The 17,378-nt window shown below is 42.2% G+C and overlaps 1 protein-coding gene across 3 annotated transcripts in view; it reads left to right on the top strand.

Moving 5' to 3' along the window:
* The window catches only part of LOC147429886 (retinal-binding protein), a 139,056-nt gene that overhangs the window by 18,685 nt on the left and 102,993 nt on the right, over nt 1-17,378 (top strand). For 2 of the 3 annotated variants that reach the window (XM_086496082.1, XM_086496084.1), the window contains exons 2-3: nt 5,570-5,694; nt 5,787-5,901. In XM_086496082.1, coding sequence (XP_086352208.1) covers nt 5,570-5,694; nt 5,787-5,901 — 240 coding nt within the window. The remainder of the gene's footprint in view (nt 1-5,569; nt 5,695-5,786; nt 5,902-17,378) is intronic. The other variant, XM_086496085.1, reaches the window with a different exon arrangement.

The raw sequence follows: 17,378 nt of genomic DNA, 5'->3' as shown, positions 1-17,378 counted from the left end.
GCTTGTCACTCTTGTCAAACTATGAAGGCGTTACGACAATTACCGCAAGGATTGTTACAGCCGTTACCAATTCCAAATGAGCGCTGGGAAAGCATCAGCATGGACTTCATCACAACGTTGCCCAAATCTTCCAAAGGAAATAATCAGCTATTGGTGATAGTGGATCGATTTTCTAAAATGGCACATTTCATACCTTGCAGAATTACAGCTTTGGCGCCAGATATTGCTTCATTATTCGTGCAACATATATTTCGAATCCATGGATTACCAAAATCAATCATTTCAGATCAGATCCAAAGTTTACAGGACATTTTTGGACCTCCTTATTCAAATCATTGGGAACGAATCTTTTATTCAGTTCAGCTTATCATCCACAGACTGATGGGCAAACTGAACGAGTAAATCAAATATTGGAAGAAATGTTACGACATTATATACAAACTCGATTGAATTCTTGGGAAGAATATTTGCCATTGGTGGAGTTTGCTTACAATAACTCCTTTCATTCAGCAATTGGCATGACTCCCTTCCAAGCAGCCTTTGGACATACTCCGTTGATTCCTACAAATTTTGTGATACAACATAAGGTTGCTTTGGCAGATCAATTAGTAAATGAAATGCAAGATATTCTTATTCAAATCAAGGACAAGCTGACACATGTTCGATAGACTTATCAAAAGCAAGCAAATAAACATCGTCGCCATACAGAGTTTCAGGAAGGTGACTTGGTGTTATTATATGTTGCTTCGCATCGATATAAGACAGTAAAGTCTGTTTTTCCAAAGTTACGGCCCAAATATTACGGTCCTTTTAAGATTTTGAAGAAGTATTCTACAGTCAGTTTTTATAGACTTGAACTTCCACCAGCATGGGGAAAGATTCATCCAACATTTCATATTTCTTGGCTTAAGAAATATATTCCAAGAGATTTAGTTATTCTAAATGTCTCATCCTATGTTCCAGAAATAGAGGAAGAACACTTGATTCTAGTTCTAGAACTTATTCTTGATGTTCGTCAGAAAGAGACAAGACGGAAGATTACTACAAAATTCCTAGTCAAGTGGATGGATCTTGATGAATCAGATTCTACATGGCAAACGGATGAAGAGATGCAACAATACCCTCAACTTCTACAAGAGTTCTTTGATAAACGAATGTCTATAATTTAATATATAGGGTTTTATTTTAAATGGGAGGGAATGTCACAATTGTGACGTGTTCTTCATGATTGTATTACCTTTCTTGCCTGGTTCTCTTGCAGATACAAAGACGTACCAGATCAGAGACCCCTGTTCTCGAAAGGATGTACCTCTTCGTCCAAGAGTTGCATCTATTCGGCGAATAGCCATGCCTCTTCGGCGAATGGCTGCACCTCTACGCCGAATGGTCACGATTCTACAGCAGAGAGACACGACTATTGGCCTAGGGTCATGTCTTTTGACCAAGGGTCACGTCTCTTTATTGTGTCTTCAGATTCTATATAAGAACGCCATTGTAACACATTTCAATCAATCAAAACATTCAGTCTGTGAGTCTCTTGTTCTCAAGTTCTGTTCAGAGTTCAGTTTTCATTTAAGTTTAAGTATGAATAAACACACATAATAAGCGTGTTATTCACAAACCACCTGTTGAAGTTCTTGTTCAGTGAACATCCTTGGAGAAGGAGGTTTTTTGATTGCCGGTCTGATTGGTGGTTCGGTGGCTTTCTGCCACTAGGTGTGCACTTCAGTCATTGACTGCTGGGTCCAAATTTTTGCAATCTGTGGATCTTTAGCAAACTGAAGCATTTGCTTTGTGCACTCGTCAACTAGTTGTCGACGTTGCATCTCCAGAAGTTCATATTGTGTAGGCAAAGGTGGCCCGTACTCATCTTCTGCTAAGTCGTTTAAATTTTCTGCATTGTTTTCCCCTGCCTCAGCGGTTGCAGAAGAGGTTGATTGGTTCTTTTCGGACTCCACAAGTGTCGCGAGAAAAGGGATCGGATTTCCCGGTAGAAGAGAAATCGGCCGAGCTCTGATACCACTGTAACAAACTTGGACACCCCAAGTCCAGATTCTGTCGCCACACAACAAAGATTCACTTCAAAACACTTTAAGAGAGAGTCGACACGGCCCGGCATAGTTTCGAGGCAAGAGATATTGGCCCCAAAGATTGGCGTCGCTTTTGGTATTTCTTTTATGTTAATTTTTGACCAAAGTACAACTGCCCGTGGGTGCTCACTCTCAGACTCTGCGTCTAGATGCTCTGAGAAGTGAGCCCCCTTGAGTCACTTATAAAGGTTTACAAGGGTTGCTAAAAGCAGAGCCCCAAAAGCATTAAACTCAAAAGCAATGAGCTCCAAAAGCAACTTGCTACATTCTGCTAGCAAAAGCAGTCAGCGCCAATTGCGAAAATCCGCACAGTCAGGCCACGTCAGCAACCAGTGTAAAGCGCGGAAGTCCGTACGCTGCCACGTCAGCAAGTGTCCGTACATTGCCACGTCAGCGTGTTAGCGTAGGAGCCGGAAATCCGTACTCTACCATGTGGCAGTCTGTCACGTCAACATGTCCGTACAGCAGGGTTGCTGTCCATAGGGTCACACTATGTCATCAGTTTGTGACAGGAGGAGGAAAGAAAGTCACCCATTTTGCAGACTAAGGACAAGATATTTGAAGAAGACAATTATGTGCAAGATATGGATGAAACATACATGAAGATAAAGATAGTTCTTGAGAACTAAGGCTAAGCAAAAGAAAGTTGCTGATTGTTACCGTCGTGAACTTGTATTTTCTCTTGGTGAGTGGAAACTTTTGTGCTTTGAAAAGGAAAGGCAAGGAAGTTTCTTTTCAAAGCTCATTATGTGATATTATGGTCCTTTTAAGATTTTAGATAAGATCAACAATGTAGCGTCCATGTTGAAGCTATCAGAAGGTTGGAAAGTACATAATGCTTTTCATGCTAGTCTTTGAAGGCCCTTTGTTGGTGATATGCCAGAGAATATGTTTGATGAGGAACAACCCGAAGTAGAAGAATTGGATGAGATTCTTGTTCTTGAACAGATATCGACACATAAGGAAAGGAAGGTCAGAGGAAAGGTTGCAAGATGCTACTTGGTGAAGTTCAAGAACTATCCATCATTGGATGCAAAATGGATGAAAGATTTTGAATTGGTTGATTGATCTTAGCTATTGTAACTATATCTTGAAGCCTTTCAAATGGAACCCACAGTGACTTGATGTAGCTGTAAGGGGCACTGTGAGAGCACGGTTTATGAGGCTCAAACAAGCAGTTAAGTGATTGTCATCTACTCTTTCCATACAGACTTTGAGTGCAAAAGTTTGTACTTGAGAGTACACCAGAAGTTTTCCATGTTTGATATATGTGGGGTAGCCATGTTGATGGGATTGTTTAATCGTTTAACGCTACATTTCCGGAAGCATGTATATCTTAGATTCCCATAATAGACTATATGTGATATTAGGAGATGTCAGCTTGTATTATTGGCATGCAAGCGGCGGGGGGGGGGGGGGATGTCACCAGGAGGTGTATTTTTCTTGGTGCCTTCTTTAAATATGTTTATTTAGTTTATTTTTGCTTGTTTTCCCCGAAACCCTTGAAAAGGTGCAAAAGGACATTGCATGGGTAGTGTGAAACGGATGCAACCAAACGGGTTCTCACACCAGGAATCTAGGTCGGTCAATGGATGATTGGTCAGGCCAGTTAGCATTGAATTTTGATGAGCATGCCAGCATGTGTGCGCCTAAATGGAATCTGGGCCACGTGGCAAGTCACGGACAACTTCATAAGTTGGGAGAGGTTAGGAGACTGAACCATAAGGGGCAAACTGGACACTTGTTAATAGGAAAGCAACATGTCGGACTACCCACACCCTAGGCAACATAGGCCCAACTTAAGGGTGCCCAAATTGAGTGGATTTTCAGGTTCATTGCTTTAATGGAAAGCTTGCCTTCTCCTAGTCTCATGTATCGCGATGCGTCTCTATCGGTAATGTCCCACTAGATGGGCTCCTCAGATGGCTCTACATTTTTGTGGGTTTTATGAGCCTTTGCCAAGGCAAGAGCCTTTTGAACAGGAACCGGATTAGCTAATTGCTAATCCCCCACAGGTACGCACAGTTCCATTGCAAAAAATTGTGAAACAAGAGAGTTTTCTCGCGTGAAAACTTGTTCAAGTCAAAGGGGAAGTGTCCCATTGCGTGCGGGTGCTCCTAAGACACTCATAGACGTGTTTGCTCCGCTCAAAACGATCCCAAAACAGAGAATTTCAGCTTGCTGCGTTTATTTGCAGGTTTAGGGTTTTACACCTAAATTGCAAGATAACTCTTAGGAAGCTTAGGGGAAGCCTTGGGGCCGCATCTGTGCTCTCTCTTCTTCTCATTCTTGTGTTTGAAAGTAACAGGTCATTGAATTAGTACCACCCTTTATTGTGTACTGGCCGGTTTTAGCCTATCTCCTTGTCGGCGATTCGCACTGTTGCAGCAGCTCCCACTCACTTCGATGTGAGACAGGGCGCTGGGGCAATGGAGAAGAGTCAAATTGACTATGCACATTATGCTCATTGCAAGTTTGAGAGTCTGAGTGCCACACAATACTAGGGTGCTCCGAGGATGATAATAAAATCCCCCCCCCCGTAACAGACTTGGACACTCCAAGTCAAGAATCAACCGCGACAGCATCAAATAACCACTTCAAAACAATTCACAGATCACAATAGATTTGCACTGGCTCGGCGAATCTATTGTGATCTGTGAATCGTTTTGAAGTGGTTATTTGGTGCTGTCGCGGTTGATTCTTGACTTGGAGTGTCCAAGTCTGTTACCCCCCCCCCCCCCCCCCCCCCCCCCCCCCCCCCAATGTCACACTGAACAGTGATGAACTAAACAAACTTGAATCTCAGAACACAGCTGGAAACAACTGAGAGTAACACTTGTGCAAGACAATAGAGGGGCGAACTTTTCCTCTGTGAAGCACTAGCTTCTGCCCTTGGCATTATTTGTTTTTATATTGGTGCTCTACGTGCCCACTCATTGTTTTGGATACAATCGGCACGTATGCCTCTAATTTATAAGTCTTGTGGTTGCTTTTAGCAACCACAAAGCAACTTCTATCAAAACAACTCATGATGCTAAAAGTAGAGACAATTGACAATTGTGTGCTTTCTGCCAGGTTCATCAGCAGTCCTGCTGAGTGCTCTCTCTGAGTGCTGCCGTTGTGCAGTGGTGCCATGCCATCATGCGTGATGCATTTGGTGTCATAAGCCCTAACATGCTGGATACGTTGTCTTTTTCAAGTAGATTTATGAGTTCTCTTACTAGCACGGTCAGGGTTTTTCCCATCATCTCCCCCTATGAGTTAAATGTGAGCTTAGTATGAAGAAACAGGAAAACCAAGCAACCAGGAGGGTACCTAAATCTTGTTTTTGGGTGCTCAAAGATCTGTTTTGTGCCGCACTGCATGTCTAGGTAGGATGCAAATGAAATGGGTATTTTATTGGGTTTTGACTGATGATGAGATTTATGGCCAAGGCGAATATGTTTGGTTTTGACTTTAAGTTTTTCTGTTACTTGCAGAGAAGGGTGTAGCAGCTTCTCTGGAATTTGTCCCTCCACACAAAATAGATGAGAATTTCTGGAAAAATCGTGAGCAAATTGAAGAAATACTGGATCTTGTGAAGGAGTCAAATCGGCCAGTATTTGTAAGAAGTCAATAGGCAAATCTCCTAACATCAATTCTACGTAGCATTTGTGTTCATGCTAACAAATGATCTATTGGTCTAATATGCATCAGCAAAACATGCAGACTTGCCCAACAATATTTAATGAAATTGATGCAGCTCTGAGGTCTTTGTTGAAGGAAATAGAGGAGTACCAAGTAAGAAGCTCAGAGAAAGTCTTTAGCATGGGTGAGAGGATTTGCTATTTTCAGTCATTTGGTTGACAATTTTTGTTTTGAGTAGCATAAGCCTGCAAAAAAAGTAACCTTTTTAGATACTACAGTTTGAAATAGGCAAGTTTGCAATATTGCAGTCTTGACTCTTTCTGAAAGTTCCTTTTGCATGGATTTACCATTCAGCTAGGCTTCATTATGTGCCCTGCATCTCTAGAGTAATGACATAAACTCAATACGCAGATCTTTGTATTGATGTGTGCTGGTGTATCTGTCTTGGTTGTGTGTGTGTGTGGGTGAGCATATATTGGTACCTAGTTCTACACCTACTATTGAGAACTGAGGACGTCAGTTGGGATGTTGTAGTATTTAGTCAATACTATGCATGATGGGGCTGATGGTCATATTGTCTTGTGGGTGACTACCATGAGTCTATACCTTGCACTTTCCATTGAAGGTGAGTTGGGCTTATCCTGAATTCAGCTCGTTATAGTGTTGTTTTTTTAATGTAGGCTATCATTTTCAAGATTCTAGGTTCTATGATCGAATCTTGTGAAGATACATTCAATTTTTGAAACTTCTTTTTTTGTCCACAGCTATTCGTTCGTTTGTTTGTTAGTGGACTGATCAATAAGGTTTCTTATTTCAAGTTTTGATATCCCTAGGTCCAATAATTTTTTGGTAAGAAATGGTGCACTTTTTGAATTTGGAGCACTTGTACTAATGTGTCTATGGAGGTTTTTTAATATTAAAAATTTAGGACCAGAAGAAGCTTTGGGATAGATTATTGGGGGGTAGTATTGTAACTTTTGAAGGATTACGAGAACTCTCCGGCTTAGTTGTTTTTTGCTACACATATTCCTACCAAAAATGACCTGAATGTAGCCTCATTCTGTATAGATGCTTCTTATTAGCTTTGTAGCCTTTGCAAGAAGCAACTGCAAGAGCTTAAGTGCTCGTACTATATTTGCAATAAAACAGACTTTGAGGGGTGTTGAAAATGGCGGCTCAAAGGCCATCAATTTTCTCATTGGAATGCACTACCTTTGTGTCTCATGTTCTACTTATTACAGGTTCATTTGTAGCTATTGTTTTAAGTTCAATTGTATCCTTATTTTGATGAAATCACCTTTTCTCCAAGTAAGATGAAAATAGAGAAGCTGTTCTTGGAGTTTTTGGCAGAGAAGAACCGAATTTGCATTAGATGGAAGCTAACGATGATGAAAGAAGATAGGATTGTTTGATGAGGTTCAACTAGCATTGATGACACAAGTTAGGGACAGTTGATGGGCGTGGATGTGCTTGGATGGGGTCAATTTGCAAAAAGAAAGGAAATCATGCGTTTTGCCTAATTTTAGTAGCTGTCGAAGAGTCAAAATCTCCTTACAATCTCTCAAATCATTGAACTTCCGTGATGGTGCTTTGAAGAACATTTATCCTTTTGTTGAGCTCTACACTTTGATGCAACTGGGACCTTGATTTTGATCCGTTTTGAAAGGGAAAACTCTAGCAAAAAGTGTTTGGCTTTCAATGTTAAATATTTCCATATGTTGCAGACTCTTAAGCCATTGATATGGAAACCTATCTCACATGTAGCACAGTTATCTCGTTGGGATCCTCTTGCATGTAGCATGGGGCCTGGGAGCATGGCTGCAATGTGTAATTCGCTTGAGTATGTTTTGGTGGATAGATTGAGCTTGATGTGAGGGAGCTTGAGACACAGGTTAGGATAGTCAAGGCTATTCTAGAAGATCAACACGTTTCCTTTGAGATGATGCCTTCATTATTGATGGGAGCTTTTAGCTGGTTGGAGGTGCTGGTTGTAGTTTGGGCCCGTGCCGATGATTGAAGATGCATTTTCTTTGAGATTGAAGGAGGCCTTGTGCAATACAAAGTGTCGGAGGTGGTGGAATGAATTCGATAAGGATTAGAATGGTCAAAGGCAAGCCTGTGACAGGGTTGAACTTATGGTTTTGCATCTAGGTCAAGAACGCAACTGATCACTGCATCCGTGTCCCTAGTCACACATTCTCTCTCATCTGAAATGCTGAATTTCAGACTTGATATGCTGGGCTGGTCTGATCAACAGTGAACACCAAAATTAAATGAAGCGCTTTTAAGAAAATTTGACGCATTGTTTTTAGAAATGACCCCATGCGGATTGTTTTGTAAAAGCCTTTCTAAATTTAAGATTAAGTGTTTGAAAGTTACCTTTGGTAGCAATCAGTAGATAAACAAAAGAGCGATTTTGACTAGTTGCATACACAAAACTTGGAGGCTCTTGTGTTGAGACTTAGGATCGATTAGAGAGTAGAGACAAATGAGCACGATAGATTACACAGTTTGAGTACAAAATGGATAGTTTTTAATTATGAAAAAGGGAGTATTTATACAGTGGAGAGGAGCATATTGCATAAACAATGATGCAAGAGAGTCATGACCTAAGCTATGATGTCATGTGGATATGCATGCTTAGGGATTTTCCCATAGACCTCAGTAAAGAGACCTTATGTTGAGTTTGAATTCTCAACACCCTCTTTCTAACTCGACATTGCAACTAGCGTGAGTATGCCCTAGGGACCACCTAACTTGGCTGAGTGTAGATGGAAACTATTGGCACTTACTCCAATGATCGTCACTGAAGTGTGATGTGGTATCATGTATGGTAGGCAGAGGCTATAGGCACAGTGTAAGAAGAGGTTAGCCTTGGTGTTTAGTGTTTGGCCTTAATGGTTATGAGGTGTACAAGATGGTTTATACAAGGTCTTTTTCTCAAGGGGATCATTTGTGACAAAAAATCATGCAAAGAGAGGTCTTACCGACATACTATGTGACAGGTTTTAGGGTTAGGGTTTTTGCGTCGAAGCCATAGGCGCATCTGATCACTCCATTGTTTGGCCAATCACAAATTCCCTCACCCTAGAGAGGTGGTCCATGCCAATCTCTATGTCAAAGTATGCAAACAATACATGAAGTTTCTACATGCCCAAGCAAAAAACCATAAAGGGAAAAAAGCCTTTGAATTTATTAATGCATTTGCATGCCTATTTTTTTTTTTTCTTATTTTTCTAGGGTGAAGATACCCGAGGGCAATCTCCTTCCAACAGCTCTTGCAGCTGCAATCGTACTTGCTTGCTTTTTGATCGACTTGTTTGGCTTGCTCCCTTCCTCAAGCAAGTAATTTTGATGTTGTAAAGTCCATTTAAATGACATTTGTTTGCCACTAGAGTGTCGAGGTTGATGTAGATGCGCTTCCTCTTCTTGGCCTTGGCGGATGATGACCTTGTATGTGACAAAGGTAGTTAATGAAAGCTCAGAGCTACAATAAGTCAAATGAAGCATTCTTGGGCTTATTGCGAAAACCTTAACAAGTGTTTTTATCACACATAAATCGAAGTGGAGAACTTCAATGAGAAAGCTATCAATTGTCATCATCAAATAGAGAAAAATCAAGTTTTTCTCTGTAAATTGAATGCAAAACTTCGTCAGATTTAGGCAATGTTAGGCTTGATCAAAAGCACTTGATAAGCTTTCTAAATTTGTAGAATGTCAATAAATTAAGAATTGCAAATTAGGCTCAAAAGATAGACCAAACTCAAACCAAAAATAGCTTGTTTTTCCTCTTCTTGAGCTCCCTATCGATGGGTGTATAGGGAGCTCAAACAAACTTCCAATTGAGCATGGGTAGACTTGATTGGAGGCTCTTAGAGAAGTCTTTAATCACACAACAGTGGAATTAGAGAGAGGTAATCAAGGAGTGATTGCTTAGTGCTAACAAATAAGGCTACTATGCTGGTGTACTACAAGAAGCTTCAAATGCATTCTTAATCAAAGAACTAATTAGGGATTGAAATCGGATTAGCAATAAGCTCATTAGATTCTAAAGCTTGGGCTTTGATACCATGTTGAGAGTTGGGATCGATTAGAGACTAGAGAGAAATGAAGACGAGATTACACATAGTGCGAACAAAGTGGATTGTTTTATTATGAAAGAGGGAGTATTTATACAGGTGAGGAGCATATCACATAAGCAATGATGGACGAGTCATGGCCTAAGCTATGATACCATGTCGATATGCATGCAGGCTTAGAGGAGTTTCCCATAGACCTTGGTAAAGAGACTGTTGAGTTTGAATTCTCAATATCTTGGAGAAGAGAGAGCCTTTGTACTTGATCATTGAGTGAACACAATAAAGAAATACCGCTCAAGAAACTTAAAGGAGGGAAGCTCTAAAAATGCTAGGAAGCTGCCCACCTAAGGCTACCATTGAAGCCCCCCTCTCGAAAAAACTTATCTTCTTTTCTTCTTCTTCTTCTAGGACTCCATAGGTGCCCGAGGGGATTGTTCATGGTGGGGCTGTGCTCAATGGAGGCTCCCCTATGTACCCCTCCACACATGCTCTTGATATGATAATATTGTTGAAATTTGAGTTTGAGAGTGAATGAGAGAAGAGGGGATTTTTCCTACATGCCATGTACTTGTTCTATGTCTCATATAAAATGGGAGGCTCTTAATCTTCCAAGTTTTCTTTCATGAAGTGCAATGTTCATGTAAACTTGCGATCACTCACTCAAGTCTCAAAATTCGCTTGGAACCTTAATTGACTTGAGCTAAATCTCACATTGTCTTGCACACACTCTTTTTTTCTCCTTAACTATTGTGCTTACAGTGGTATCAGAGACACTTTCTGTTAGGGTGTGTTAGTACAATAGGAGCTTGATTAGCTTAATGGTTCACTTAGGTTCTTTAACTTGAGCCACTATCCTCATTAGGTGGATTAATGGCTAATCAAGATGAAATTGATTGCATCTAGCTTGCTTGAAGCCCAATGTGAGTTTTTGTTCTTGCAATTTAGTGCATTAGTTGTGTATAAGAGAAGGTTGCTTCAACAAGTCTCCGTTGCGTCTATAAGCGTTTGATTTGGCTTTAGTAGCACTCTCACTTTGCACCATATATTGGTGTCTTTTTTTTTTTTTCGTCAGTGATTTCTCAATTTCGAAGCTACACTTGAAAGCTCATATTGAATGCTTGAATCCTTGATGCCGCAGTTCTTTGTTCTCTGTGTTAAGATTCAACGCCATAAGTTCTCTTATTTTTTTTAGTGGTGTGTGCATGTGAGGTGAGAAAATGATCACTTAGAAAAAAGGGAAAACGACGAGAGCTGTGTTTTGCTGATTAGTCAAAAGCCTTTTTCCAACACAAATCTCTACATAATAGAGGTAGTGTGGTTGACCTACCTTGTGTGTCTCTCAAATCAAGCTGCAAATGTCTCAAAAGGAGGACCACCAACTAGCCGGCTATGTTTACGTCAATTGCCACGAGGCATCACAAGTGTTTATATTCTTTGCCATGTATTTGTTCTATGGCTCATACAAAATGAGAGGTTCATTTCTCAATGCAATTATTAGAGTTTTCTTTTATGAAGTACAATGCTTTGCAAACTTGCGATAACTCATTTGCTTACAAATATTTGGATATAAATCAGCCAAGGAGGAATTTTGAGTAGAGGACCACCTAGAAGGCACAACGGGCCAAGGGAAAACTACTTGAGGTGTATAGAAGGCTATACACATGCAGATAGGCGAGAGCCGATCCTTGGGCGGAAAATGACCTGACATGGCCAAGAAAATATTATCTACCTCACTTGGTTGGGCACATGCACAAAACAATCCACAATCCCTATCACCTGCCTAGGGAGATACCGACTTTGACTTATGATATAGAGAGATGTCAAACTCTCATCCCCCCTCTCAGCTTTTGGAAAGGAAGACGACCGAGGGAGTTGGAGTGAGCAATTGCCACGTGGGGGTTTCATGAAGGAGGATATTTGCAACAAATCTCTAGGGTCGAAAAGTGCCTAGCCAATATACCATCCAACCGCCATTCTTGGAAGTGTAATGCCATCCGTTGGAGGTGATCTCAGCTTTGTGTCACAAAGTGATGACGTGGCATATCAAACCATATTGGAAGAGGAGTAAAGCCGAGTTGAAGATAGACCGAATGTGTGGACCCACATGCCAACGGACTTGCCTGCAAATCGCACTGTGATTCACGGGTGCATGCGTAATAGTCGATACGGAGAGGGGGTGATGTGGCATGTGGATGCAAGACTGGGTGACAATTATGAAAGCGTTGACTTTCTGTGCTTTAGAGTGTCGGGTTTTTCTTGTTAGCCAGAACAATTGAAATTCAGCCAAGATTGTGCGGGGCAGCTTGTTGGGAACCACAGCTTTTATTCCCTCTGTTAAAGAATAAAGAAATACTGAAAGGGGCGCCTATTTAGGGGCCAATCTGGTGTCGGTCTTCTCATACAGGTGCAATCTAGCAGCCTGTATCCCTTTCCCCTTTATTGTTTGTTATTGTGTCTTGAAAGTACAGGTAAAGTGGGCGACAAATTAAATGGGTGAAAGCAAATAAGGTTTAAGTCTAAGGTCTACCGCCCTTTTTGGATTAAACAGGCCGGTTACATGGTTCCATCGACGGGATTAAATCACTTTTTCCCATAGAAGTGAGCCTTGGTCAGTTTGGGCTTGAAGACACAGGGGATCATAGACAGACACAGGAAATTACAATTATGGCTGACAGACCAGATGATGTGACTGAAGAGGTTTCCTCCTCACAGGGTCAACAGACACATGAAGTGGGTGAGTCTTCAAGACCACCACAGACGGATGATGATATATTCAGGACCCAATTGGCTACTGCTGTGGCTATGTTCACACAAGTAATGCAGAACCCGAGGTTGTTAGCCTTTCTGCAACCTCCTCTTCCGTCTCAGCAAGTTGGGTCACTGGATCATATTCAAAAGCCTGTTAAGGCTCAAGCACAGGTGATTCATACTGCAGAGTCAATGGAAACACCTGTACACTTGACGGAGAATATGCGGTCTCCACAACCTGTGCCTAAGGTGCAAGAATAGGTGGCTGAGATGCTAGTCTTTCAAGCTGTACCAGTTCAGCCAGCCACTTTCAGCAGCCTATAGTTGGTTCTAATGGGCAGGGAAGCAACCTACAGGCTATGCAACAAGTCTTCCCACCACCTTCAGTACACCCTGGCTATTTTGGAGGTGGCTCGGTATTCCAGAGCATGGCTGGTCATGCACTTGGAAATCAGTTTTACACGCTAGGAACAGTGTTCGGGGGTGCTTAAACAATGATGCCTAACCCCATGTATGGTGTCACGGGCATGCTACCAGGGTTTCAAAGCACTCAGGGCCAATTTGGGATGCCACAGGCAAATTTTGGTATGGCTGGAATTACAAATCCACAGCCAAATATGGCAGTTCCAGGTCAACTTAATGGCGGTCAAGGAACACAGATGAACCCTAACAGTGTTCCCATGTTTCAGTCACTTCGATATGACAACTTAATGCCGCTGGAGAGGCCAACTCCGTACAACGAAGGTGACAAAGGTGTGACATTCACGACCTTTACAGGGTTTGATGACAGGAAGAAGGCTCTCTCATTCCTCTAGCAATTTGACAAGGCCTATGTAGGGGGAAACTTTACAGAGGCTTCAAAGGTCCGTAAGGCAGCCACTTTCTTGACAGGGAATGCGGGACAATGGTGGACAACTTTATTGCTTCAAGGGCAAGCTCCGTCCACATGGATTTACTTCAAGCAGATTTTTGCAGCAGCATGGTTATGTGATGACTTTGAAGCAGATGTCATGACAGAATGGCTCCAGCTTAATGCTACTACCTGCAAGAATCTCGATGACTACAATCCGAAGTTTTGAAAAGCTCTACTTCCAGTAACTTCCTAAAGGTTTGTGCCATTGACAGAACAGATTGATAAATACTGTTGTGGTCTACCCAAAGGATTGAGAAAGTATTGCACGAAGACCAAAGTCACTACTTTGATGCAACTCATCGAGGTAGCAAACACTGGCAATGGTTTGCTCAAGGGAGAAGATTGTGAATTCAATACTGGCGTCAAGGAAGGATCAACCAAGAAAAATTCAGCGAAGAAGCACGTTCCCAATGAGGTTCCTAAAGGGACTCAGGAGCCAGCCAACACAGGGAAAGGCAAAGCTACCGCTGAATCAGAAAAGGGACCAGCAAAGAAATGGAAAAGACGTTTTCCTCGCAAGTCGGAAGAGCAAAAGAAGGTCCTGAGGTCAGAGAACAAATGCTTCATCTGTGAGCAGCCTGGCCACATTGCTTACAATTGTCCTACAAAGAAAAGGCCAACTGATTCTGAAGACAAGGAGGACAAGAAAGGAAAGAAGCCCATGGCTGGTCTAGTGCCAGATATGGTGGGCAACAAGCCAAATTCAGATGCAAGTGAGCTTTGCAGAGCATAGGGAAAGCTCAGGGATCAAACATTGCTTATCTTCTTTGATCCAGGTGCCAAAGCCAACTTCATTTCCCCAGAATTGGCTTCAAAGTTGGGAATTAGACCTGAAGAGATGGGGTATACAGCAGAGGCAAGTTTGGCATGTCGTGGCCATACAGAGGTTGTGACACCCATCATTGGAAAGTTGCGCCTACATATCCAGTCCTATGTAGATACTGAAGAATTTTACATCATGCCACTGGACGGATGTGATGTGTTGCTAGGTATCCCTTGGTTGTTTCATGTACAGGGAATCATGGATGCCTACAACAAAAAGTCACTAAACAGAGTAGGGAAAGACTCACATTCTGGATGTAAAGCTTAAAGGGGAGTCTATTCCCACTATATCAGCTTCTGCTATTACTTCTGTAATGAAAAAGCATCTTTCTGCGTACTTGGTTTTTGCACGTGAAGTATCAGATTGTGATGAATCAAATTTATCTGTGCTAGATAAAGAAAGGTCAATGTTTTTCCAACAGTATAGTGACTGTTTTTCATTACCGTCTCAATTACCGCCAAAGACACCCGAGGACCATGCGATAGATTTGGTGCCAGGCAGTAGCCCACCAAATAAGCCTCCGTACAGGGTTAGTGCGGCTCAACAGAAAGAGATAATGGGCCAAGTACAAGAGCTGTTTGAAAAGGGGCTGATTCAGCCCAGTTCATCCCCATTCTGTTCTCCAGTGTTGTTGGTGCAGAAAAAGGATGGCTCATGGCGTATGTGCATCAACTACCGTGCACTGAACAAGAATACCATCAAGAATAGGTTCCCTATACCTAGAATTGATGATATTCTGGACAAATTAGAAGGAGCAGCTATGTTTAGTAGGATAGATCTAAAGAGTGGGTACCATCAGATCCGCATTAGATCAGAGGATGTGCACAAGACTGCTTTTAGAACGACGTTTGGCCTTTACGAATGTTTAGTGATGCCCTTTGGTCTCACAAATGCTCCTGCTACGTTCAATAGGATGATAGACAGAATTTTCCGTCCACACCAGCGGCTTGTTGGTACATTCTTTGATGACATGATAGTCTACTCAAAGAATGAAGAGGAGCATAGGCATCACTTTTCCATTGTGTTCAAAGAGCTACGCAGTCATAGGTTGGTCATCAATGCAACGAAAAGAGAAATTTTTTTGGAAGAGATTCATTTTCTCGGACACATTGTCTCAAAGGATGGTGCCAGAATGGATCCTGCTAAAGTTGAAGCGATCAAGTCATGGCCAGATTTGAAGACGGTGCACGATGTCCGAAGTTTCTTGGGACTATGCTCCTATTACAGAAGGTTTATCCGAAATTTCGTTGAGATTGCTTCACCTTTACATGCTCTTCAAAAGAAGGCAATCACCTTTAGATGGACACAGAAAGAGATTTCAGCTTTTAATCTCTTAAAGGAAGGGGACGCAAGGGGACCGCTGTAGAGGTGATCTTGCGCATTTTCGGGGCAGAAAACAGAGAATTCAGCGTGCTGCAGATTCTCGCGAGGTTTTGCAAAGTGTCCGTATGCGTCGGGAAAGTCATCCAATGCGTGGGAATACTGACCGTGAAGGGTCCTAGTACAGTTATGCTGCCGAAATAGCAGTTTCCTAAATTTTAGGAGATGTTGCCATTGTATCTTTCTAGGTCATCTGACCCCCTTTGTACACTGCAGCCACACCCAGAATTGAAATGTAGCCTCTGTAGCAAAGGATTCCACTTTTGCTAGTCAATGACCCCACTTTGGCTAACCATAGTCTTTGTCCAACCTTAGTGCTCTCTTGCCCTAAGGCCTGGACTCCCTCTGAACAGTTCCACACTAGCTATGCAATGCAGGGCAGTTAGATTTCCCGAGGGGTGTTTCCAAAAAGTGAAAATAAATAAATAATAAGAAAGAAATAAAAAAAAGGATAGATTGTAGTCACACGCTGGTGACAGGTAGTGGGCTAGTAGCTTTCTTGTGGAGAGAGAGAGAGAGAGAGAGAGAGAGAGAGAGAGAGAGAGAGAGAGAGAGAGAGATGATGATGATGATGATGTTGTATTTACGTCCTCGGGGGGCCAAAATGACCCATGGGACCACAAAAAATCTACAAGATTCTCCCCTCATGTGTGTAGAGGGGGTAGTGGGCTAGTAGCTTGCTTGTGTGTTAGTGTTGTGTGATGATCCAATACTTTGGCAAAGTAGATGCCTAAAGCTACTGGGGAGGGGTGTGTCCGAGAGAGAAGCTCCTCAAAGGTGACATCCCCTTGCAATAGCAGTGGGAAATCAACATGGATGTGGGTGACATGGGCCTCGCTTTCCACTTTGTTTAAATTGCATTGTGTGCATGTCCTTCTATTTTCCTTAATATTCAGTCACCCTCCCGTTTCAATCTTCAGCATGTGTGATCGCATCCGCATCAAAGTAATGGCCCGTCTTGCCCGGTGGGACATAGGTGTCCTGATATGCATCTGGGTGTCCCCAGTCTTGTAGGTTTCCCAATATCGTGTATTGATGTGTTTGCCGTAGTATTCAAATTTGGACCTGTGTACTGCTGTACTCCATCTAGTGTGTAGGGCTTCAAGTATGCTTCTGTCAAAATTCAGCCCATGCTCATGTTCAGTGCCTTCCTCTATGTGCATGTCCACATGGTCTCCCACATTCCATCTAGAGAACCATTTCCGTATGTCTTCTACGAGACTGGATGTAAGAAATTTACTCTTGTAATTCTTTTGCAGTTTACATCCAGCTTGCCATGCCACGTGGGGTAGACGGCTCTCCGGCATCATCTTAACTTTCATGAGGTATCTGTGTACCCTCTGTAAGGCTTGCATTTCCAAGGGTCTCTTGCCCGTCTCCAAAAGCATCACTGAGTATGGGGTGGTAGTTTTGATCCCCATGTGTCTACATAGGAATTTTTTCTGTATCTTTTCAATGTCATTCCAAGTGCTAGGGGGGATACTCCCCCCCCATACCTCTACACCGTAAAGTATTGTTTGGACCACGCATACATCAAATGCCATAGACTTGATTTCCCATCGCTTTGTGACACTTTGCTTGCATATGTTCTCAAATTCATAGTGTTTCGCTTGTCCTGCATCAATTCTGTTTTGCGCGCAACTTCCCCATGCATGGTTTGAAGGTACATAGATGCCCAAGTACTTGAACCTCTCAACCGTTTGGAGTGTTTGCCCGTC

This window comes from Adiantum capillus-veneris, chromosome 22, assembly GCF_014529385.1.
Source record: "Adiantum capillus-veneris isolate H3 chromosome 22, ASM1452938v2, whole genome shotgun sequence".
NCBI lineage: Eukaryota > Viridiplantae > Streptophyta > Polypodiopsida > Polypodiales > Pteridaceae > Adiantum > Adiantum capillus-veneris.
Note: the sequence above shows the minus strand (reverse complement) of the source record. Positions and strands in the feature narration are given on the sequence as shown.